This window comes from Acomys minous (assembly GCF_964271855.1).
Source record: "Acomys minous genome assembly, chromosome: 9".
Classification (NCBI taxonomy): domain Eukaryota; kingdom Metazoa; phylum Chordata; class Mammalia; order Rodentia; family Muridae; genus Acomys; species Acomys minous.
In genome coordinates, this window is record NC_140490.1 from 38,495,877 (window position 1) to 38,520,561 (window position 24,685).

The 24,685-nt window shown below is 44.6% G+C and overlaps 1 protein-coding gene and 1 long non-coding RNA gene across 2 annotated transcripts in view; one reads left to right on the forward strand and one right to left on the reverse strand.

The window, feature by feature from the left end:
* The first annotated feature begins 6,311 nt into the window (after positions 1–6,311).
* TRPC7 (transient receptor potential cation channel subfamily C member 7) overlaps positions 6,312–24,685 on the forward strand; it is a 126,822-nt gene continuing 108,448 nt past the window's right edge. Inside the window, exons 1-2 of the mRNA XM_084796401.1 lie at positions 6,312–6,563; positions 13,781–14,558. Coding sequence (XP_084652527.1) covers positions 6,562–6,563; positions 13,781–14,558 — 780 coding nt within the window. The 5' untranslated portion in view covers positions 6,312–6,561. The remainder of the gene's footprint in view (positions 6,564–13,780; positions 14,559–24,685) is intronic.
* LOC311605689 lies at positions 6,542–8,840 on the reverse strand. The gene is made up of 3 exons (XR_014782065.1): positions 8,787–8,840; positions 6,713–6,830; positions 6,542–6,624 (listed from the first exon to the last, which is right to left on the reverse strand). It is a non-coding gene; the product is annotated as an uncharacterized lncRNA (long non-coding RNA).

Genomic DNA, 24,685 nt, shown 5'->3' on the forward strand with positions numbered 1-24,685 from the left:
CCACATAGTCTCCCTCCTCCTTTCCTCAGTGCAAAAAAGATCAAGTAAATGGCCTGAAGACAAAACACCCAAAGGTCTGGAGGAGAAGTCAGGGACTCACTACTCTGAAGAGAGCTTGAGGTCCTTTCCCTCCAGGTTGGGTTCATCTCTTCGGTTTCAGATCTAAACACTGGATCAGATCCAAACAATGGGAAAGAATCATCACAAACACAAAAAACAAACCACAAACAATCTTGAAGTTTCAGAGTACTTTGGGTTCACCAAAATCACATGGGAAGTAGAAGCTGTTTTCATATCCCCCCCCCCATACACACACAGGTTCCCCCATTAGAAACAGCACACAAATGTGACAGTTGTTACAACAGATGGCCCTGTTTAGATTTCCACTTTGACAAAAAGCACAGTTTACATTAGGGTTCCTTCTTCGGCTTGACCATATTCCAACATTTGAAAAACATGTAACATCTTACTTTACCATGTGTATGGGACTGTTTCGCAGCCCTATAAATCTTCTGTGGCCTGCCCACTAAAATGCTCCTTCTTCCTAAGCTCTGGTAAGCACTGGTCTTGTTACCAAATTCATAGTTTTGCCTTTTCCAGAAATGTCTTATAGCTGGAATTTTACAATATGCTACTTTTTCACTCAGCCTGTTTTCACTTCATAATACCCATTTGTGATCTAGAATCAGAGCCCTTTAGTATAGTAACAATTATCCTTTGAAAAATCATTTATACAATCACAAACAAAACAATGCCCTAGGAAGCTGCCTATCTGTTTTGTCTGTAGGAAGGCTATGTTCTGGTAACAGTTTCCATATTTCTGTGGATCATGCCCCTTTGACTGCCTCTCCAATTTTGCTGGTCATTACAGTAATTGTAAAAACCTTGTTCAGAATGTTTAAGCATGGCCACCTGGCCTCTATTGCTTCATGATTCCATCCCTCATATTGCCACCAGTGAGCCAAGTTCCCACTGCTGAAAGGCCATGTGATCCTGTCACATCTCCAGGCCAGCAGCATATTTCTTATGCCTTCAGGGCTCTTGTTTATTAAGAGGAAAGTTAATGAGGGCCTGGAAAGGCTATTTAGTAGTTAAGAGCGCATGCTATTTTTCAAGAATATTCCAGTTTGGTTTCCATCACCCATGTGAGGTGGTTCTCAACTGCCTAAAACTCCATCTCTGGGGATCCACTGCCCTCTTCTGGCATCCACAGGTAACTGCACTCATATGCATATACTCACATATAGATACAGAGAGAGGGGGGAGGGAGGGAGGGAGGAGGGGGAGAGAGAGAGAGAGAGAGAGAGAGAGAGAGAGAGAGAGAGAGAGAGAGGGAATAAATAAGTAAAATGAATCTTTTTAAAACTTTTTACTGAGTGACTGGTATACTGAAAATATTTACTAAAATAAAAAATCACAGTTTTACATCACAAATGCACATTGCTAGTCAAAAAAAGACATCATGATTCTAGGAGCTCCATGTGTCTGAGACTTTTATTCACATCCTCCACTTTCTACAATGGAAATTGTACTGTTTCCACTTTGTACTGTTTCTTTATGTATCCAGAAGCCACTCTAATAGTCAGCTCACAGGATCCTACCACTATCAAAGTATTAAACACTATAATCTAAGGAAAAATGGAAATTAATCAGTCCTTAGCTATGCAATCTTTCACTTAGCTACCCTTGATCCAGAATCTTAAGACTTCAATCCTTCATATATTCACTTAGCTCTTTCTGGAACATACTAGCTCGTTCTTGTGGCTCCTTTGGGGAATTTATTTTTCCATCCTTTGATCAAAGCCTCCTCTGCTGCACTATGAATCTATTGGTACTAATATCAACTTGAACACTGCGCACAGCTTTACCTTCAATAAAGCCTAGTGGGAATAAGGATGGAGGTGTTGGTCCTCATGTGCTGGTTTTTTCATATGGATGAGGCCTACATAACATCTAAGTCTGCCAGTGTGAGACCCTAGGTCTTGCCATGCTAAGGATCACACCCATGTATCCAGCACGCCAGATGCCTGTTATACCAGTGAGCTACATGCACATCCTGGTGACATCTCTAAGGAAAGATGGGCAAGGCAGTCATAGACTGAACCCTCAAGTCTCAGAGGGTTCAGAGGTGACTGTGAAGCTAAAGCTATTCCATGGTCTACACACCCTCATCCCACCAGAATCCTAGATGCTAACTTCAGCAGGTCTGCCTTGGCTGAGACTTTAGTCATCTGTGGAATTCCATTTCTCTGAACATAGCTTCTGTGATTCACACACTGACTTTCTCTAGACTGAAAAGGCACTGCTATATCTGCGACAAAGGCCCTTTGCCTTTTACACCTGGATTTCAGTGCTCTGTTATATACTTTCATCATCACCTCCATCAGACAGCAGTAGTATTTAACAAGAGCTGTCTATCTAATGTTATTCTGTCCCGGTTTCTCCTATATTTAAATTCATGATATATCTCACCACTGAAAGCAATTTACTGAAAGCAAAAAAAATTTAACCAGTAGAGCATCACCTTGTTCCATCTGTACATCATTTATGACTAGTGATGGGGTCCAACTGTATTGTAGTGATCAAGTCCAAAACCCCATTGTCTATTCTTAATTTATTCCTGGTACCATTAAAGCAGAATCCACTCTCCAGGAGTCAGTGTTGATATGGATTCTTAAGTGAAAATATTCATTAGAGAACAGTGTCTACGAAGAGAGGAGAGAGGAAGTAGAAATGGGCAGAAGGAGAAATCAAATGACAATAGTTTGCCCAGTGCAGCAGTAAACCCTGGAATGAGAAGTGTTGACAAAAGTGTCCACAAAGTAGCTTGTGTTCTCCCTCTTTGCTGACTCATGAATGTAACCTACCCTCCAAAGAGTGAGAGCCAAGGTAGGAGAGCTCTTTCAAGTTACAGTTAATGCTGATGGGCATGAACATTGAATGTTATCCTGGGACAAAGCCTTCCCTAAAGGGAATCGCCATGTCTACCCCAGTATTTTAAACCTCTTTCAAGGCAGATCATAAACAAATATTTCCTATCATTTGGAGGAAGAAAGAAGGCAAGGAAAAAGTTTAATAAAATGCCAGAGGATGAAGGGAGACATCAACTTGAGGAAGATACATTACATCTATTTATGAAAATTTCACAGTAGAACTAATTATTTTACATACTGATTTTTAGAAAGTATTTCATATTACTTTCTTTTTCTTTAAAAAAACTTTAATAATTTACAGGTTTATTATATACCTTATAAATTCTAGTACAACCTTTGAAATCTCAATACTCATTCCAAGTTGAATGAGTCATAATTTTTCATAAAACATAAATATAAATACAATTAATTTAGTAGTATCCTATGATCACTGCTATTTCTTTACTTTTTAATTGTTTTTTAATAAAGACACACTATTTCATGACTTGAGAACAGTCTAGAACATGGGATTTCTGCTCACTCTATGGTGTTTACTCAGTATATTGCAGTAGAGGAGAAAGAGCCACAGTAGCACAGACCGTCTAAGAATAGTCAAAAAGATTTCCATGTTTGTGGCTCCAATTTCTAAAGGAGACCCAGAAGGTGTTGCCTCCAAGGATGATGTGTGAGCCACTGGTAAGGGTCTTGGGGGCAGAGGGGCAATTCTCTGGGAAAGGAGCACCAGGAATTGGTATTTCTCTATGGTTAACAAGTTGGCTACTATGTAGACCACAGGCAGCTGAGGATGCTCACTGCTCAATGATATGATAGCAAGAGCCAAACTCTATGTCAGGCAATGCTCTACACTCTCAGTGTGACCCACTCTGCTTTAGAGTCACACAACTCTATAAACAAGAGCTGTGATCACTAGGGAATGAAAGATACACACACAGATCTTGGATGAGATTCGTGTTCTCTGAACTCTGCTGTGAAGCTACATGCTGAGGTGGCAGGAAGACCTTAGGCTGGAACAAGACACACTCCTGCCCAAGAGCTGGAAGCTTCTCAGTTCTAAGTGCAGATATTGCTTCAGTGTCCTGTTTATTAAGACTTGTGCTTTCACGTGACATTTTCCAGGCGATAAGTAGCGGCCCATTGAGTAAATGCTTCCCTTTGTATAACAGCCTCTGTAAACAGTTAGGTACTCTAATAACAAGGCCTCTAAAGGATGGATCCTTCATCAAGTGTTACTGATCATCTGGACTGATGCTAACCTTCCTTCAGTTAATTACTATTTCTATAAAATAATCAGTTCATTGCCCACCTTTCTCCTCTCTGCCCTTCCCTCCTCTACTTCCTTTCATAGATAGATATATGTGCATATATGTACATATATAGTTTTATTCATCATTGGTACATTTTAATATGTTTTTCAATGAGATTATTATGGGTAGAAACAAGGCTATTTATTAGAAAACAATCATCTCTATCACTAGCAACTAAAGTCATAGCTCAGTATCTTGAGAAGGTGTTTTATAATTAAGAAAGTCTTAGTCTATATTAATTAACTACGTATGATGATGTTGTAATCACAGGATATTTTCAGTACTAGAATGAAGCATCTCACTTCGTGGTTTCGTAAGACATTTCTGCTAGATTCATATATATGCTTCTATGCTTCAGTAATACTAAAGAGTTCATAAAATTAGCATTTTATTCACATGATTAAGCCTAATTGTTTGAGTCTAATGAAAAATTAAAATCCTATATCCTTCAGCACCATAAATATTTTAAAGAAAAAAAGTTTAATTTTAAGAAAAAATTATTTTTGGAAAAGGATTTTATTCAACAAAATATAATTACTAATATTGGAAAGCTTGCATGGAGGCTTATGGAATAAAATTAAGTTGTCATCAATCTTCTTAGAAGGCTTTAACTAAAGGAATTCCCTAACTTCTTTTGAACAAAGAAGGGGGAGAAAATATTTAAATATGTCTACTACTGCAGGAAATGCCAACTCTCTTGGGTGCTTTGCATAATGCTATTTCAGTTAATTGTCACCATTACAATGGTAAAGGACACCATGAACCCCACTATTACTCACCATTTGCATATGAAGGAGCTGAGATTCAGAAAAGTTAACTATTTATTATTTCCAAGGTCACCTAGTTAATAAGTCAATTAACATCCCAGGGTCTTTCTCCACACATCTCCAAAGAAAATGCTACTAGCATATTGATGAATCAGTGCAATCTGATTTGCATATAATACCAAAATGGAAATATATTAGAAGCCAACTTTTTAATCTTTGTGCTACATTTGAACATAGAGGCATTTTTTATAGGGTGTCAGTTATTATTGATCCTTGAGTTGGCTTCAGAAAGTAAGTGTCAGCAGCCCAAATAGATGCTAGAATCCATTGTGGCTTTTCTTGAATAGGCAGTACTTCAGTAAAGAATATTTCTCTTTGGAACTGGCAAGATGGCTCAGTGGTTAAGAGCACAGACTGCTCTTCCAAGGAACCCAGGTTCAACTCCCAGCACCCACATGTTGGTGTTTAAGAATCATAGCCCACTTAGTAACATATCAATTGGAAAGAAAATGGAGATTGTTGGAGAAATGAATTTGTACACAAGGGATTTCCTCTCAAAATATGAAAAGCTACATATAAAGTTGATCATTATAAAGTCTCCTTTATCAATGTCAGATGATTCCAGGAAATACTAAAAGATCATTTTTTTTTTTAAAGTCAAATTAGAAAACCCATCATTCTCCAAAGAGAAAGTGGGTGTGGCTCAAGGATTATAAATGGAGCTTATTAGTGTCACTCAGTCTCTTCTGGTTTTAGTTTCTTCTTAATCATCCACTCCCACCCCAGTAAACACTTATAAACCGACATGTAGGAAATCAGCCCATTCCCCCATTTTTCACTTGTTTAAGTCCATGAAGACTCTTCATGTTGCTTTATATAACTGAAGAGTGTTTGTATGAGTGTGAGTATGTGTCTGTGTGTATGCATGTGTGTGTAAAAGAAAGAATGTGTGTGTGAGTGTGTCTGTGCATGTGTGTGCGTGTCTGTGTGAGAGAAAGAGTATGTGTGTGCATGTGTATGTGTATATGTGTGTGTGTGTGTGTATGAGAGAGAGAGAGAGAGAGAGAGAGAGAGAGAGAGAGAGAGTGTGTGTGTGTGTGTGTGTGTGTGTGTGTGTGTGTGTGTGTGCTATGCACTATTCTAGGAGGAGGAGCAGAAAGAAATCCTAAGGGACCCTGGTAGAAAAACAAGAGTCGCTCTTCCTTTCAAAGCTACGTCTGGAAGAGGGGTGGGGACTATACCAGCCCATCATTACGCTGCATGCCAGTCTCACACACAGATGCTTCTCCTTCGCATTCTCTGGGAAATTTCCCACAGATTAGGAAAAGGACAGGAAAGCAAGTCGGCCACGAAGGGCGAGTTCTCACCGTTACCCACAAAGGAAAGCAGAGCGCACCTCCACACAGTCGCAACTCCGCTCTCTGGAGCAGCTCCCGACTTCAGCACCACGGAGAGCGGCACCTCCTCCTCGGCCACCCATGGGGAGCCAGATCCCAGCGACTCCGCGCAGGATTCGGGTCATCTAGAGGAGGGACAAGCCTGCGTAGTCTACTCTCAATGTAAGTAAGTGGCTGTGATGGTTGGCTTCTATTGATTTTCCCAGGAGACACTGTTTTTTCCCTGAAATGTGGAATTGAACTTTTATTTATTAGCCCTTTGGCAGGCAATGCTTAGACTTGGGGATCTAAGTCAGGAGCAGAAATCTTACCTACAGAGTTGGTAGGATATTTCCCCTTTTTGTAGAATGTCTAAGTTTACAAGCCATTTAGAAATAGGAAACTGCCTGGTATCTTGTCCTTCCGTGCTGAAGTAGTACAGTTTTATTCCTAGAAGACAGCATGGATGTTGTCTTGGCTTTTGCACTGCTGAGAGCTTCTCTGGTTTGATTTTAATATAAATATGGAGTTGGAAGGAGAACCATAGCTACATTATAAAAGGACTACAGGTGGCGATAAAAGGCTATTTTTTTCTGTTTTTTTTTTCTTCTTTCTTTCTTTTCCTCCTTTTTTCCCTTTCTTTCTTGTTAAAAAAAGGTCCTGACTGTATATTTCCTGTATGTCACTTCAAAATAACAAATATGCTTTTAATAAAAGAGATGTGGCTCTTGGCAGGGGTTTGGGCATGAGCTTTGACACTAGAGATCCCAGAGACGTTCATTCAAGTTCAAGCTGTAAACTCACTTATGTAAGGCCGAGGGCACATACCGAGATGCTGTGCCATTAATTGTCCTTTAATGGATTCAGGGTAGATTTGAAAAAGGCAATAATGATTGACCCTTTCTGGTCACACTCAGTAAAATTTTGCCTCAGAATGCCACCTGCTGGTGGGTCCCCTTTCTAAAGCATTGGGCACATATCAAATTTATGAATGAATTCACATAAAGGCCAGAATATCCATTATGGATATCATACAATTCTACTCCCTAAAATTGACTGTGCAGTAATGTCCCAAGCATCTATGTCACAAGTATAATTTTATATTGATTCCCCCAAACACTTGCTCTTTAGCTTAAAAGTATGTAGACTAGCCAACTCCTTTAGGCAGTAATTAACCCAGAAAAAAATCAGAACTATGTGGTGCCTCACTGTGGCTAATTGTGGAATGCATGTGGCAGCTTGAACAAGAACTACCAGGAAGTACAAGCAAACATCCCTTCCCCAGCAAACATGCAGCAAGTCACGGGCTCTCTCTTAGTTTGTTCCAGACTCTCATCACAGAGGTAGAGGAGCCCTCTCAGGATTTGCACATTTATTTTAGTCCAAGACTAATTTTAACATATCTATTTGAGCTGGTTATTTCAGCTCTATCTGGAACTGTATAAAATATGAGATATAGATATCTGGCTTCATATCTTCTGCAATCTAAATAAGCAAAGGAGGATTTAAAAATAAAAACAAAGACAACAGGCAAAGTACAAGTTCATTCAGACTGCTGAACCATACCCTAGCCCGTGAAGACCAGGAATAACCCCTTCCCTAAACAAGGTTATTTTTATGAAAAGGAGTTACCAATAGGAACATTTAACATTGAGGAATAATAGGCAATATTTTCCAATCCAAGATAAAATGGAATACATACACACACACACACACACACACACACACACACACACACACACACTTTAGCAGAACTGCCTGAATAGTATGCCCTACTGTAAGTAGCACGGACAGCTCAGGGGTGGTGTGCTTGTCTCTTGTAGGCCCTCACATGCACAGTGGAGTAGCCAGCCAGATAGCTGCTTACTTTTACCCAGTATAGAAACATACTCTCACTAACATGGGTCAAAGCACAAATGCCTTAGACCCACAATTAAAACAGTAAATGTAATAATGTTAGTGGCACAGCAGTACTCACTAGCTACAAAGGAATTTTACACACATTATTTCACCTCAACTTCAATACACTGAGAAGATAAAACTCTGAAATAAGTCCGATACCTTTGGAAATACACACACATACACACAAATCAGGAGTATGATGAAAAATGGAAATGTTTCAGTTTTCTGTTCTAAACATTCAGGGACTTGTGAGACAGGTTCTCTGCTAGCTGCTCCCTCTACCAATCACGACTGTGGCTTGCAGCAGAGCTGGTCCCTTGGAGCTGATTTTACCTCAGAGCTTATACCTTATTTTTGAAGTTGTCAGTCAGAAACAAGAAATAATGCCTACAGAACTTTCTGAGTTCTGTATTTGTAAGAAAGTGGACACTGGTAACCATCAATACCAGAATTTTATCATGTAAAAAAAAGTGACCAATCCACATCAAGTATTTGAGAACTGACCTATTTGACTATGTACCATGTCCTAAGCATCAGGAGCACCGGATGCCAGGTACAGATGCAGTGTGAACAAGCAATCCCCTTGTCCATGGGGCTCTTGTGCTCTGATGGGGATGTCTGTGGATGAAGCAAACACAGAACAGTGCAAGAGTGAGATGGATGGCCACACATGCCAGCCAAATGCAAGAGTGCAAGCCTACCAGAGGGTGCCGCGGCCACGCCGTGAATATCTCAGAAAATGTGACTGATGTATTGGAGCCCCGTTACCTTCTCTGCTAAGTGGGGGTGGAAACGGCACCTACATAATGCCATACTTTTCTAGAACCTAAAATGGTGATGCTTGTAAAATGCTCAGCCTGAAGGCTGGCACGTGGTTAATGTGTGATGTACATTAATTGTTATAATTGAACAGTCATTTAGGAAGGCAGCTAAGCTTGTCATATGAAATTTACAATAGTACTTTATGTAAAGCAATCATGGTAAGTGTATGTGTGGGGTACCACCATAGAATATGATCTGAGCCAACACACACAAGGATGTAGTTAGGTGTCCCTGTACATAAGATTTTGGTTATCATTGCCTCTAAACTGGCTAGGATACTTGGTACAAGTGTTACTTAAATCTTCAGTGAATACTGACAAAAGCACCAAAGCTCAGGGAAGACTACAGACGTTTGGATTCTTTCCTCACTTTGTGGACTAAAATCCAGAATTTGTTCCTGTGGGAGGACTGAGCTGGAGTTTCCGTGGGCACCTGATCTGAATTCTGGATTTCTGGTTCTGTGTCCAGCTGGGGAATGCTACAGATTGAGTTGATTTCAGGCTTGGGTGATCTCCACAGAGACTTTCGATGCATGTAGCAATTTTAGAACATTTTAAAAGGACAACATATCTCTCAAAAGACATTTCTTAAGTGCCCTTCCCTTCATTGGTAATTAAGCACAACCCTGACTCCAAATTCATACAGATGTGCAGCTGGGACTTAGGGTGCAAGATTGCTACTTCCGTGGCTTATTCACATCTGGTTTCCTGCGGACTGGCCGATGCACTGGTAAGGACAGCTTGATAAAAATAGCATCCAAAGGAATTGGGCGGGAGTTTTCTAAGCACCCCTCCTCTCAGATGGCTTTGTCTCCACTGGAGTTCTTCTCAGTGACACCAATGTCAGCAAATGCATGCAGGAAAGGACAGTATCTTAACTGAGATGCTCTGTGAGTTTTCTCACTCATCTCAGTAATATATGGAGATAAAAAGGCCTCTGTGTTCAAAGTTCATTTTTAAGGAAAATATTAAAGACAACCAAATGCCAGTTGTATTCAGGGACAGTTCTTCCCCTCACCGGCCTGGTTGTCTCTTGTGGATTCTGTCCAGCCCTTGTGATGTACATGCCCCACAAATACTGTTGCATCAAGATTAAATGGCAAAGATAAGGTAGTAAAATATATTCATGAGTGTACATAGTTTAAAAGACCACATTAAAGGATACCAGGACTGGGGTAGCCAGTTCTAACAAGAACCCCACAGTGAGGTTTAAGGGCTCCTCCTGTCCTTGAGTCCTCTCCAGGTCTGCTGTGAAGCCCTCCCATGGGAAGTGATCATAAGGGAAGTGACCATAAGCGGTACATCCCAATTTATCTTTTGCCAGCCACACATGACCTGAAGCCTTATACAATTTCATTTTTAATTCTAAGTTCAACTAAACAAGGAGGAGAGCTGATCATTTTTGAACATCCAAATGTATCTCAAAGCCGAGACATTAAAGGCTGTGAAAGACAGGCATGTTTATTTCCTCTTACATCTGCTTTCAAGGTCATTCAGGAAAATGCCTGGCTCGTGAGGCCAGTTTCCCTCTGACAAGTAACATCCATGCCCTCCCACACATGTGCCCATGTGCATGCCCTGCCAACCCACACACACACACACACACACACACACACACACACACACACACACAAACAATTTAATTATTACAGAAATATCATGACATCATTCCTCATTGCCCTAAGACTTAGACTTTTCATTTCGCCTGTTGTTAATTTTTCTCACGACCAAAAGAAAAGAAAAGAAAAAAAATCAAAAATGACAGTGTGCTTATCTTTTAAGTGAACAAACTGAAATAGGTGATGTGTGAGTGTCGTTTAAGTTCGTAGGCTTCAATGTCTACAATAGTCTGAGTTTGAATTTAGGTTGGGTATTTCCACGTCGCCTGCAAAAATGTTCTCTGCTCTGATTTGGTTCAGTGGTTATTCTATTTCCTTTGAATTTTCTCCCCAAGGCTTCTTGCTATGTAACAGCTTGGTACCCTTGACCTTGTGGTCTGAACTACTATCCCTCTTGGACAGCTGTCTACTGGAAAGCAGGGGGTGGGGGCGGATCCAGCTGTGGTGCCCACTTCTTTGCAGGCAGCTGCTGTTTTATACCTGACACACACTTCACATGCTCGTGAGGGCAACTGCTCTTCCCAGGTTGAGGGGTGGATGACTAAGAGAGATGCTCCCAATTGGGGGTGAGGGTGGGGACCAGCAATGTGTCTTAGAACAGGCTGAGTAATTCTAAGAGGAAAATGATTCTTCTGTGGTTTCAGCTTCTACAGTTTCTGTGTGTTTGCACGCCCAGATGACAGGCCTGGAAAGTAAGTTCATTCAAGCCTGGGAATGAGGCTCCGCGGAGACAAATGAGGTGATAGCTCCCCCCCCCCTTCCAAAGTGCCTGCTAATAAACCTGCACTGCTTGTGCCTCCCTCCCTTGTGGGACCACTGCTATGGGATCCCTATCTAGAGTCTGTCTGCCTCCCTCTGGGAAATGGCAGCACTAAGGTGGAAAAAGGCCTCAGAAGCATGTACACTTGAACCTGATTGCTCTTTCCCCACCCATCTCTTATCAAAGCACACTTTAGAATGGGCAGCAGTTTGGACTCTCTTCCTAAATCAGCAGGGCTCACTATCAGGCTGTATCTCCTGGCGCTGTCTTGGAAGGGGTTTCCCTTTCCGTTTCTGCAGATGAAGGAGCTGCCTCAACTCACCATGCAGGGCTTTCCCAGAGGAGTATGACTCAGCTCCGGGCAGGATTTAGAGAGAGTACCCCGCTCTGACCTCCAGTGCTCTACAGCAGAGACTGGGCCCCTAAGGAGCTGGATCAGGTCAAAGGTTAAATGAGCATGAAAACAACAGAGTTCAAAACTCCAAAGTCTACACAACTGCAAAATGCCAGGTTTGATTTAAGAGGCTCTGCTGTGTCACTACTTCCCTGTGCTGCTTATTTCCTCAGTCAGCTTGGGTGAGGGACCAAGCATTCGCACTCTGCAGGCCACAGACACCACCAGGAACAGAAGATGGTTCTCTGGAACCACAGAAAACACTAAAAATGAGCTTCAGTGCAGCAGATACTCCCGTGGATAAGGCTATGCCATCCAGAATCAATTAGATAGTGTGAGTGAGAGCAGACCGGAAGAGGAACATCTGGGAGAACAGAAACATTTCAGATGCTCAAGTTGGTGGTGGCCTGGGGTACATCTGGTCTAGCCCCTCTATTTCACAGCTGTAGTCTAGGACCTAGAAACCTGGTACAGCCCCAAGGCTGGCTGGACAGGTCTGATTTGGGCTTAAATTACATGTGGCTGCGTCTTTCTAGTTTGACATCTTAAATTTTTGTTAAGGGCCAGTGAGACAGCTCAGCTGCTAAGGCTCCTATCAACAAGCCTGACAACTGGAAAGTTGGATACCTGGGACCTACAGAGGGGGAGGGGAAAAGCCGACTCCTGCCAGTTACCCTCCAGCCGCCACATGTGTTCCCTCACGCACGTACACATGTGGATAAATAGATAAAAGTTAAAAAAAAAAAGAAAGAAAGAAAGAAAGAAAGAGAAAAAGAAAGCAACACAAACCCTTGGCAAACTCTCAAGTGGTTTGGCAAAGGCAAGAAAGCCCCAAAACTGCCAGGGTGCTGCGTGGCTTTCAATGACTGACGTGCAAGTCCTCTTTTATCAGTACATCTTGGGATAAAAATACCTTTTCCTTTGGTTTTGATGGAGGAACTGCACAGTGTGATGAATGTGAGGCGCTCAGCACTGCCCCTGGGACACCATGGGGGTCTCCGTGAGTGCTAACTGCTGCAGTCAGGGTTAACTTCTACTCTGTGTCACAAGGGAGCGAGCAACAAGTTAGAAGCGAGCACAGCATGCGAGCTGAGCTGTTTCTTCTACAGATAAGACTGAATCCAGGGAGATACAGCTCAGTCCCCCAGGATGCTGGTCTCTGTCTTCCATAAAAGACAGGCCTCCACTCATGTTCCTGGCCACATCTTGCCTTCAGTAGGTGCCTGATTTGCCCAAGACCAGTGGACATGACCCAAAGAGAGAATGGCACCAACTGCAGGACCGGTCCTGTGTGGCCATGCTCATAGCCTGATGCAACTGGACCACAGTGTCAGAAGCCAGCAGAGGCAAGACATGGGAACTAAAGGCTCCACTGTACCATCCATGGAGACTGGGAAGACACAGAATAAAGCCAACAATGAGTAGGCTCCTGGCTCTACTTTCACCTTGGACCCACACTGTGCCCAAACAAACAAGAACCTGCATGTTATGCGGCTAAAAAAAAAAACAAAAAACAAAAAAACAAAATAACAAGAATGCAGAGAGATTGGGTGACCTGCTCAGCTCTACATAGAAGGGAATAAAACTGACACTCTTGTCTATTTCCCCACAGCCCTACCTCACACCCTCCCAGGGAGCAGGGCGCCTCACCCCTCTAACCTTAGGGATGGACAGTAAGTAAGTAAGTCAGTATTCTTCTGGTTGAAAAAAAAATAAAATCTAAACAATAGCAACAAAGCAAACAAAAGCGGTACTTCAGGCAGTCCAGCTAGTCTTGGTGTCAGTGTTAAAGGTGTTTAGAAGGATTCCAATCACAATATTCTTATATCGGTTTTTGTTTGCCCCTCCAAATAGTCCCCAGGCCCCTGGAAAAGTAACCAAGCCTCTTTGCCCTTGTCCTTCAGGTTGGGGAGCAACACCTTCAAAAACATGCAACGCCGGCACACCACCTTGAGGGAGAAGGGGCGCCGCCAGGCCATCCGGGGTCCTGCCTACATGTTTAACGAGAAGGGCACCAGCCTGACCCCAGAGGAGGAACGCTTCTTGGACTCGGCTGAATATGGCAACATACCGGTGGTCAGGAAAATGCTGGAGGAGTCCAAGACCCTCAATTTCAACTGCGTGGACTACATGGGGCAGAACGCGCTGCAGCTGGCCGTGGGCAATGAGCACCTGGAGGTCACGGAGCTGCTGCTAAAAAAGGAGAACTTGGCACGCGTGGGCGACGCGCTGCTGCTGGCCATCAGCAAGGGCTACGTGCGCATTGTGGAGGCCATCCTCAACCACCCGGCCTTCGCACAGGGCCAGCGCCTGACACTCAGTCCTCTGGAGCAGGAGCTGCGGGACGATGACTTCTACGCCTATGACGAGGATGGCACGCGCTTCTCCCACGACATCACGCCCATCATCCTGGCGGCGCACTGCCAGGAGTATGAGATTGTACACATCCTGCTGCTCAAGGGCGCGCGCATCGAGAGGCCCCACGACTACTTCTGCAAGTGCAATGAGTGCACTGAGAAACAGCGCAAGGACTCCTTCAGCCACTCGCGCTCGCGCATGAACGCCTACAAAGGACTGGCAAGTGCCGCCTACCTGTCCCTTTCTAGCGAAGACCCTGTCCTCACCGCACTGGAGCTAAGCAATGAGTTAGCCAGACTGGCCAACATTGAGACTGAATTCAAGGTAACCCTCCTCTTACCATCCTGCGGGCAGGTGGCCCAGGGGCCCTTGCGCGCCTACCTAGTAGCAAAATGGGTTGCGCACCCATCTAAGGCAGAATGAAAGACTTTGGGTTCTTGTCTTTGGGGTTGTTTTGTCAGGTGCAGGCCTGGGGGAAAGCAGCCCGGAAGTGGGATGTCTTAAACTACATAAGGCTAGGGAAGAGGCAGGCAGAGAGAGATGAGCTACCGGAGAGATCCAACCCGGTGGTCTGAGGTTACTTCCAGGTGGGAGACTTAGATTGAGTGTCTCTGACTGCCTCATTCACATCTCTGCCCTCTCCTGCATTGCTGGCCATTCAGTCGACTTCAGAATGACCATGAAAAGAATTTTGGCTTTTCCAAAGATTTTGAGATAAGGCCTTGCTATGTGTACCAAGCTTGACTCAAACTCCTAATTCTCCTGCCTCTGTCTCCCCGGAACTAAAGGTACAAGTATACGGTGCCACACCATGCAGGGTCAGTCTTCCTTAGACCTGGTGACCTGCTGCTGTTGTTCTGTCCGTTGGCTGTGGCAGAGGCACATGAAAGAGGAACTCCAACCCTTCCTAATAAGGGTTGAGTAGTGTGTCACTCCAGAGAATAAGGCCCAGGGCTGTGCCAGAATTCAGCCACCGTGAGAATACCTTGGCCTACCAGGCCAGCTCCAGAGGCTGGAGGCCCCACCCCCCACGCCCACCCAAGGGCTATTCCTGAAGAATGGAGTTTTGCTTTCACTGTAAAGTAACATTTGCTCTGAAGGAGAAGGCTGGGCCCACGTGTAAGACTCTCTCTTGACAGGCTCTTCATAAGCACTGATACTGGCTACATGGTGATTACTCACCTGGCTTACCTACCCGAGATCTTATTTCACCTCACAAACGAGTGTCGAGGGTATAACACCCCAGTTTGCATGACAGCACAGAGCTGAAAGCACACAGCTAAGGGGGCAGCCAGGCTCCACAGCCCATTCCTAATTACTACAGCTAACAGGTACCCGAGGCCTTATTCACATGGTCAGCTTCACGGTTTTACTTGCCTTTAAGAAAATGGCGGGGGGGGGGGGGGGGGGGGAGTGGCCAGGGGAGTGGCCAGGGGAGTGGCCAGGGGAGTGGCCAGGGGAGTGGCCAGGGGAGTGGAAAGCACAGCTGGGCCTCAGCATTCCTCATCTTCTCACTTGCTAAGCAAACCACACGTGCTGGATGCCATGAAAACACAAAAAGCTGTCACACACAGAACTGGCGATCAAGCTGAGAAAAGATGTTACCTACAAGTGAATAAGTCATCCTCCAAACAAGATGTCAGTGTCAGGAGTGCCCCTGCGTGGGGGACAATCAGGTGGCCAAGGATGAGTTCTCTCTCACAGCAGGGAGGCCTCGGGCTAAGCTGCTCAGGCAGGACTCAAAGGAAGAACTAGACCTAGACGGGACAGGTGAGGTGGGGGCCACAACAGCCCAGGGTAGGGAAGGGACAGAGAAGAAGCTCAGTGACTGCAACACATTTTTTCCTGTGCCGTGGAGATGAATGGGACAGGAAGTAGTGCCCAGAGGACCCGGCTCATTAGTCTGAGCACTTAGGACATTACCCTGTAGGAAGTGAGGAGCCGCTCAGAGTGCGCGCTTAAGGGACTACGGTGATGACAGAGGGAGATTTGGAAGTTTGTTTGGCAGGAAAGTAAGATGGATTAGAGGATGGAAACTGCAACTAGATACAGAGGCAATTTGGTTATGCAATTTGAGACCAAAGACGCTGGTCTATTGGGAGAACCTTGTCCCATGAGGCAAGGGTAGCTGAGCTCAGCTAACAGGAGGGAACAAGGCCACAGGCTGTGAAAAAAAAAAAAACAAGTCCTGTAATTGTGTTTTATTTTATTCCATCTGCTCCAACTCAGCCCTGTCCACTGAACCAGAGCGACTTTCCAAGATCCCTGTACTGCTCTTGGCCTCATTTAGACAGAGGTGCAGTACAGCCCATAGGAGCTCCCAGGAAACAGCTGCTGCCTCTTTCCTTGTCTGTCTAGTAACTGCAGTCTCTTGAGGCCAAGGACGTCCTGGCAAATGTCTGTGGAGCCTTGCTTGTTGCCCAGTGTTCAGGTGGACTCTACAGGCTGTGTGGCAGGAATGGCTAAGACAATTAACTCAGATAGTAATTGTGGCCATAGAAGGAAAATCAGGCAAAAAAAAAAAAATGTTATTGGCTCAGATTACCTGGATAATTGTGTGGCTCTCCATTTATCTCACACCTGAAAGTATGCCAGCCTAAATGAAACAATGTTAGATTAACATTGGGAACCCCATCTGAGGCATTTGTTTCCATTAGTAAGATCTGAAGGTCGGTCACACGCTAATACACACAGTATTTAAGTCTCAAAGAGTTTTGAGAGCAAATATGATATTTGATTTCAAAAGTAAGTTATGAAAGTTTAGACAATTAAGAAGGCTGCAAGCATGGTAAGAAGTGTATTCTATAATGCAGTGGCTCGCTCAGTGTTAAAAGAAGCTTCGGACCATTTGCTGGCTATTAACACCTTCCTAGGGAGCTCACGTGAAATGATGAATGTGGATAAATGGTCCACTGTAAACTAACACAACTGACCTCTAGAACTTACCGCTTGGTCACCTGTCTCTGCACATGCATCCAAGTATGTTAAACCTCTCTCAGAGAGCAGCAGTGCAGGAAGTCGGGTTACAAACTCAAGACCACATGGTCACGTTCTGCAAAGCCCTGGAAGAGCCTGTTCTGTTTCCAAGGGACTACGTGTTGCTGTTTAGGTAGGCACATGTGAAAATGACCAGATGCCATCAATTACATAGAGATATCAGAGGATCTCTGGAAATATGTTATATGTCACCCTTCATGTCCTTTAAATCTTCTAGAATGACTTTCCCTGGGCAGGAAACATTATGCATAATAAGCCTGAATTGGATTGACTTGGCTATTGGTTTTGGAGCCGTTATAATTTACTAGCAGAATCAAGTAGGGTCATTAGTAAGATGTATAACCAATGGCAAGGTCGCAGGTAAATTGTAACTGAAGTCAGATGCAACAAGCCATTATTTTGGCAAGGAAACTCTATAGCTACTGAAGGACTGACTATCTTAGGTTTAACTGTCTTGGATGAAAGGTATTAAAACTTGATGTGGTCACTGGAGCCTTCCTGGTGCTTCAGATGGAAACTGTCTACTAGTAAATTAGTAGACAGTCTAGAGACACTTGATAAAGAGGATGCAGGAATTCCCCCAAAGGAAAATCATTGCAGCTACTGAGGCGACTGATTGCTTAGTATGTAATTTAACCTTCTCATACATGTGCATTTATTAAATGGAGGCATTTGATGGGCATCACTTGGGAAACTAGGAAAGCTCTAAAGAAGATTACAAGCCTGGAGGGTATTATAGTTTACTTTCTGTTGCTCTGTTAGACACTATGACCAAAAGCAATCTGAGAAGGAAAGGGCTGTGTCAGCCTACTGCTCACACTCCATCATTGAGGGAAGCCAAGACAGGAACTCTAGGCAGGAACCAGGGTCAGTGACTGGAGACCACAGGGGGATGCTGCTTCTGGCTTGCTCTCCCTGTCTTGCTTAGATACCTTTCTTATATAGCCCAGGATAGATAATGCCACTCACATGGGGTCTGGACCAACCCTCATCAATCACTAATCCAGAAAATACCCTACAAACATGCCCACATGCCAATCTGAGGACACAATTAGTCAACTGAGGTTTCCTATTCCCAGCTACTCTAATTTGTGTCAAGTTGATAAAAACTGACCAGCCAGCACAGTGGAGGAATGAAGCCCATGACTAAGTAACTGGGGCCTGAGTGTATGCTGCACTGTGCAGTGTGTGGAAGGCAATGTGTGTGTGTGTGTGTGTGTGTGTGTGTGTGTGTGTGTGTATGTGTGTGTGTGTGCGCACGCGCATGCAATTTTCTGGCTTTGCTTAAAGTGGAGCTTGCAGGCAGTGTTGTCTGATGGGTGGAGAGCAATGGGGAGGGACTACTGCTGAGGGGAAGGGAGGCAGTGTGGGATGTCAGTATCCCTCTGGCTCCTTTACATTTGCTACCATTTAGGAGCATCTATGTCCCTAAGTTAGGGGAGGAAGAAGTCTGTCTGTGTGGCCATTCTGAAGCTGGGCCACGGTGGCACTGAGGAGGCTTCTCCTGTTGGCACAGTGCCCACATGGAAGCATCCTGTGCTTCAGCCCAGAGCTCAGAAGGGGACAAGTGGGAGGCAAGAAGATCAAACTCTAACTTCATCTTGTTTAGAGCGTTAATGACCTCTCTGTGCACCAATGGGTTCTTAACCATACGTATTATGAAAAACAGATGATGAATTATGTATCGATGTTTGTGCTGTCAGTTTAAGACCCACAAAAAAAAAACCTCTCTGGGCTTAAAATACCTCGAATTAAAAATGCAAATAATGATAAATCAGACCGATTTACCACCTGCTGTGATTGAGGGCAAGCCCACTGTGGAAGGTAAAGATGCTGAGGTGACAGTTTGCAATTTGCTGGAAAACTTCTCAAAGGGAACAAAGAGGAAGGAGAAAGTGTCTTTGTCCCCGATGCTGGGAGCCCAGAGGACATCTGAACTGTGGCAACTGGAGCCATGGAGCCAGGAATCCAGCAAAGGCTCAGCCTGGGCTGGAGGCAGTGAGAAAAGCTGACTAGGCCTCTAGCGTGTGGATCAATTGCTCACATGCTTTGAGTCTCTAAATTGGATAAACCAACACCCTAGGAAAACAGTGTTTCCTTGAGGCTGGCTGGTAGTATAAACAGATGTCTGCTTAATATGCAGGGAAAAGCTTGAAAACTGTTTCGCTTTCCATTGGGAAAATATTCTTTTAAGTCGTGAAGTCTGCAGGTGTTAAAAGGAAGGTGTTTGTGTGAGTGGGGTATGTGTGTAGGAGAGTCTGGCAGAGAAGTCCTCAAAGCACTTGCTTATGTGTCATCCCTGATGCCCCTGGAGACCTGATGTGACACGCTAGCCCTGTGTGAGAACATCTGACGATGCACAACCAGAGCAGAGGACCAGAAGATTTCAGGTCGGTCCACCAGTGTGCTGATGGGCCTGCCCCTCTCTAAACACAGGCGGATGTGGTCCCACGTGGGGCAAGTATAGTCCGAGCATATGAAGGAAGGTGCAGACTGTTCTTCTCTGTTGGCAGGCTCCCGCTGGGAAGTGCTCGTAGGCTCCATGCTTGAGAGTAAGAACTGGGGACTGGCTTGTTGTTGGAAATAAGAAAAAGTGTGCCGTAGGTCATGGACTTTCTCCATTTTACTATGTGAGTGTCCATAGCAGCTCAACAGACCATGCGCTAATGAGGTGGCGTCACAGGAAATCAGCTACCCGGTGCGTCTTTAATGACAGTTGTTCACTCACTGGATCACAAACGGTACCTAAAATTAGAAGCTGCTGCTCTTCCAGGTTTGTGCCGTCAAGAGCATCTGTGTACAGTGAGATTATAGCTTGGGTGATAGGAATTTGAGTAGGACAAAGGAGCCCACTGGACAAAGGAGGTGTGGGAAGGGCACAGGCTCCAGTGCGCACCCCAAAATGCCATGCTCCGCTTCCTCAGTGCAGCGAGTAAGATCCACAAATTCCGCCCTGAAGCCTCATCTCCTACTAATCACGCAGTTGTCAGCATCATCCAAAAGTCCGTTTCCTCATTTGAAGCATGGAGGATGGGAAAGACCAGACACTTGTAACGTGTCCAGTGGTTGCTCCCTTCCCCGCCCAAGCTGTTCCTCTTACTCTGAGATGTCTACCTCATGGTCACTAATCTGCAAGAACTTCATACACCTTGCACCACTTACTGTCCAGGAAATCCTGACACCCATTAGTTGCTCACCAAAGATGGCTCAATGCCAAGTAAACAAGCTGAGGGAGCTTAGCCCTCAGGAGCTCTCAGTGTCCAGCAGGGTGAGTGAGATGGGGACAATAGGGACATAAAGCCATCTCTAGGGAGCCTAACCTGCAGGTGGAAGTTCCCTTTGGGTTCCCTTCAGGAAACACAGCTGGACTTTCAGCTCCTCCTCTTTGTAGAGGATCCCTTTTAGCTAAGTCTCCCAACCTCTGACCAGATCTCTGCAGAACAAGAAAAAAAAATCTCGGCTGGACACATGAGCTTCATGATTAGAAGGGAGCCAAGGGAGCATTTTCAATTGGAAAACTGCAGACCACTGAAATTGGATAAGCTAAGAGTGCTGCTAAAATATTACTGTGAAAAAGAAATTACGTGGGCTGGAAAGAGACAGCAAAGGGGAGGGAGGCGGAAGTGGGCAGGCAGCACCCCTGCCAAACACACACGGGTTATTTTTTTGAAAAATATCTCCATAAAAAGATTATTTCTCACACACACACACACACACACACACACACACACACACACACACACACACACACCATTTCCTACAGAACTATACCTATCAGTCTGAAGCATCAGAGATCTAAAGAAAATGGAGATGGTTGTTCAAGGAAATTAGCTATTGAGAAGTAGCACAAATTAAATCAAATGGATACACAAGGAGTTTTCTCTGAAAAGGTCACAATGCTCTGCAAATTGATCATCTTAGCTGCACAGACTATTAGCATGGAGGCATATGTTTTATTAGCAGTAGGTTCACGTTTTCATCAAATATAAAAATATAAGCACCGTGTGAGAAAGAGATGGGCTCTAGACTCACAGATGACTTGTGGTTATGGAGCTCTTGGAAGCCTTAGCATCTATGCATCTCATGCTGGAGTCTGATGCTCAGGCTGTAGGCTGGGGGCAGAGAAAAAGTGATGGTATTGTCTGATGGAAGAAATGGACATTCCCCCCAAGAGTCCCAAAGATAAGCACAGTATTCCAAACCACAAAGTGATGTTCCCTTAGAGTTAACTTGGCTTGGCAGCTGACTCTGTTGGGAGATGGTGCATGCTTGAGGACTTCTCCCAGAAGGTAATGCCTAACAGAACTCAGGGGCATGAAAGACGGACACTAGAAGAGAAAAGGGGTTCCCAGACCAGAGGCAGGTGAGCTAGTCTACTGCAGAGAAGAACGAAGAGGCTCATTCCAAGAGTGTGAGCATCTAGGAACGGATCTACTGTAGGAGGAAAGGGAGATGAGGGCAGTGATGGGGATGCTGATGAGAGTCTCAGTCACAGCCTTCCCACGGGGGCCTGTGGTCCAAAGCTGGGCCTTGTTGTCAAGTAGTGGGTGAACCACTGGACACCTTCAGTGAGTGAGTGAACGATCACATCTACAGTTCAGAAGAAGCCAGTTTTCTTGGTGTAGAGAATGGTAAGACAGACGGGAAGGTGTTAGGAGACTGCCATTGATAGGCTCCTCCCTGTAAGAGGGTGAAGGGAACATGAGTAAAACATGGCCAGCACACCTCAGTGAGCAGCTGAGTCACCACAGATGGAGGAGCCACACCACAGAGGACATGACTACCCCCTGGACATCTTTCTGATCGTGCGCTTCCCAGGGCCATGATTCTATCTCTGGGATCTCTCATTGCTGGGAGAGGCACAAGGAAGGGAGGCAGAGCAGAGTCAGCACCTGGGCTTCTCCTCCAGGGTAGAAACTCAGCAGAGCAGGGTGGGGGGAGATGGGGGGAGGGGGAAGGCTGACCTTAGGAGGTGGAGGTAAAGGAGGTGTGTTGCACAGCTGCAGTAGCCCCACAAGAGATAGCTCCAGAAAGGGAAAGAGGCCGCTGGATTTTAATCCACTGCATCTTTCAAACTCTCAGGACTCTTTCTCCCTCTGTTGGTTTCCTGGAGCAAGTAAGGTTTTTGTTAAAGAAATGTTGAAACCTACCTCTAATTTGTGTTGAACTGCAGCTTGCGCTAGCATAAATAAAGTATAGCATAGACATCCCTTCCTTCCTTCCTTCCTTCCTTCTCTTCTCTTCTCTTCTCTTCTTCCTTCCTACCTTCTTGTTGAGACTTTCAAACCAACTGGAGACTGGGTAGGACAAGGCCCTTCAGGCACCTGCCACCTTCCTTGGACATTCAGTTGAGGCGAGTCTTCCCCTGCTGCTCCGACCTGGTCCCCAGAGTGTTACAGTTTACAGACAAGTTTATTAGCACCCCAACACCACAGTGTGAGCAGCAGCCTGCTCTCTCTGAAGGACTAAGGAACACCTTTCCTGTCACTTGTTTCTGCTACCACTTCTTGGCTTATCTGTGCATCATTGCAACCCCTGCTTCTCATGATGGAGAGAGCTCCCCGTCTGCTTTTGTGTCTCTTTTCTTCTTAGAAGAATATGAATAATTTGGGGCTGAGGGCTCACCCTTCTGTAGAAGGGCTTCATTATAACTAACTCCACCTGCAATTACCCTGTTATGAAATAAGGTCACATACTCATGGTCCAGGGTAGACTTGAAGGGGGGGCAGGGTGTGCAATTCAACTTCATACACTAGGGGAAAGGCTGAGTTGAAATGAACAAGAGTAGGCCAAAACCCAGAATCCAGGCAGAGAAGCACAGCAGAGCCGAGAGGCAGAGCCAGCTCCAAACTAGGACGCCAGTCTGAAGGAAACAAAGGGTGCTTTCTGTCCACCAAGACCAAATATAGGAATTCCATAAAGGCACAAGTGTATGTATGTGCATGTGTCTGTGCGTTTGTATGTGTACGTGTCTGTGGTGTGGATTAATGCACATGTGTATGTCTGTGTATGTGAAGGCATGTATGTGTCTGTGTGTATGTCTGTATATGTGTGTGCACATAAGCATGTGTTGGTGTGTATGTACATGTGTGTCAATGAGTATATGCATATGTGAATGTGTGTGCATGTGTGTGTGCATATGTGTACGTGTGTGTGTGTGTGTGTGTGTGTGTGTGTGCATGTGTATGTGTGTATAGTGTTTAGGGGATGGAGGATGGTAAAGGTGAGAGGGCAGCTCACAGAAGCAGTAAAGAGAAACTTGGCCCAAAGGCATTAACCCTCCCAAGTATGAGGAAGCCATTTTCATGTTTGAACTTGGAGATAAATAAAAGTGAAACACTTTTCATATAGAAATTTTTTAAATATAGAAAAGTAGCTGGAACAAAGTATCAAAATTAATCTATAATAATAATAATAATAATAATAATAATAATAATAATAATAATAATAATACATATATATTTTGGTATTTTTCTTTCTAGACTTCCTCCTCACCCCAACTGCAAAACTCTAAATGATTGCCATGCCCCCCTAACAAAACCAAACACCCCCATGTACTTGTTGCTCCTCCTACTTTATTGCCTTTCCTATTCTCTCCTCTTCCCCAGGGAACCCCACTTCAGTGTTTCCACAGGGATGGGGCATCTACAGTCTCCTTCATTTGTGAGATGCCTCTCTTCTATCTACTATGCTCCCAAAGTTCTAGAGGCTGACAAAAAAACCATCAAACTGCTGTAATATCTACCATTGTGGAGTATGAAGACTGCAAGGGATTCTGGGATAGAACTGTGGCCTTCCTCACTCTCTCACTCAGTACTGTAGGAGCCGCGTGAGAGCAGATGGAGAGATCAATGTTCCACTGTCTTGTCTAACGGTCTCTATATCTGGTCTGTCCTCATCCACACCCATGCTAGATAGGTAGCTCCTTGCCTGTTTCGCCCCCTTAAAATACCTCCTTCCAGCCTGGCAGCTGTCTCTGCAGAGATGAGAGCAGTGTGTGCCGTTTTGGTCTCCCACCAGGACTGTGGCTGACATTCTTGTAGTAGAAGCCAGATTAACAGAAGAAAATCATAACAAAGGTAGTTTTTAATGGTTCATGGACACTGGAGCCTTCAGAAATAAGCTCATACTCTTTCCTGCTCCTGTAGGACAGTCACACCAGAACATTTCAGTGTGCAGGTCATAGACACATGCTATTCACTTAAGAACTGTGTCCTTTGTAATCTACCTGAAGCAAACCTGAAAAAAACAAATGAAGTGAACATGGCTTGGATTCGCTCTGGAAAGTCTGCGAATGAGAACTCCTGACCTGGGGTTTGATGAGATGAGCAATACTTTTTACCACCTCCTCCCTTCACGTTTTCTTAGGTGTCTCCTCTCTCATAGACTGCACCCTCCCCGCCTCATCTCTGACTCCCATAGATAACTGAGGTTGGGAAGTCATTGGACTGTTA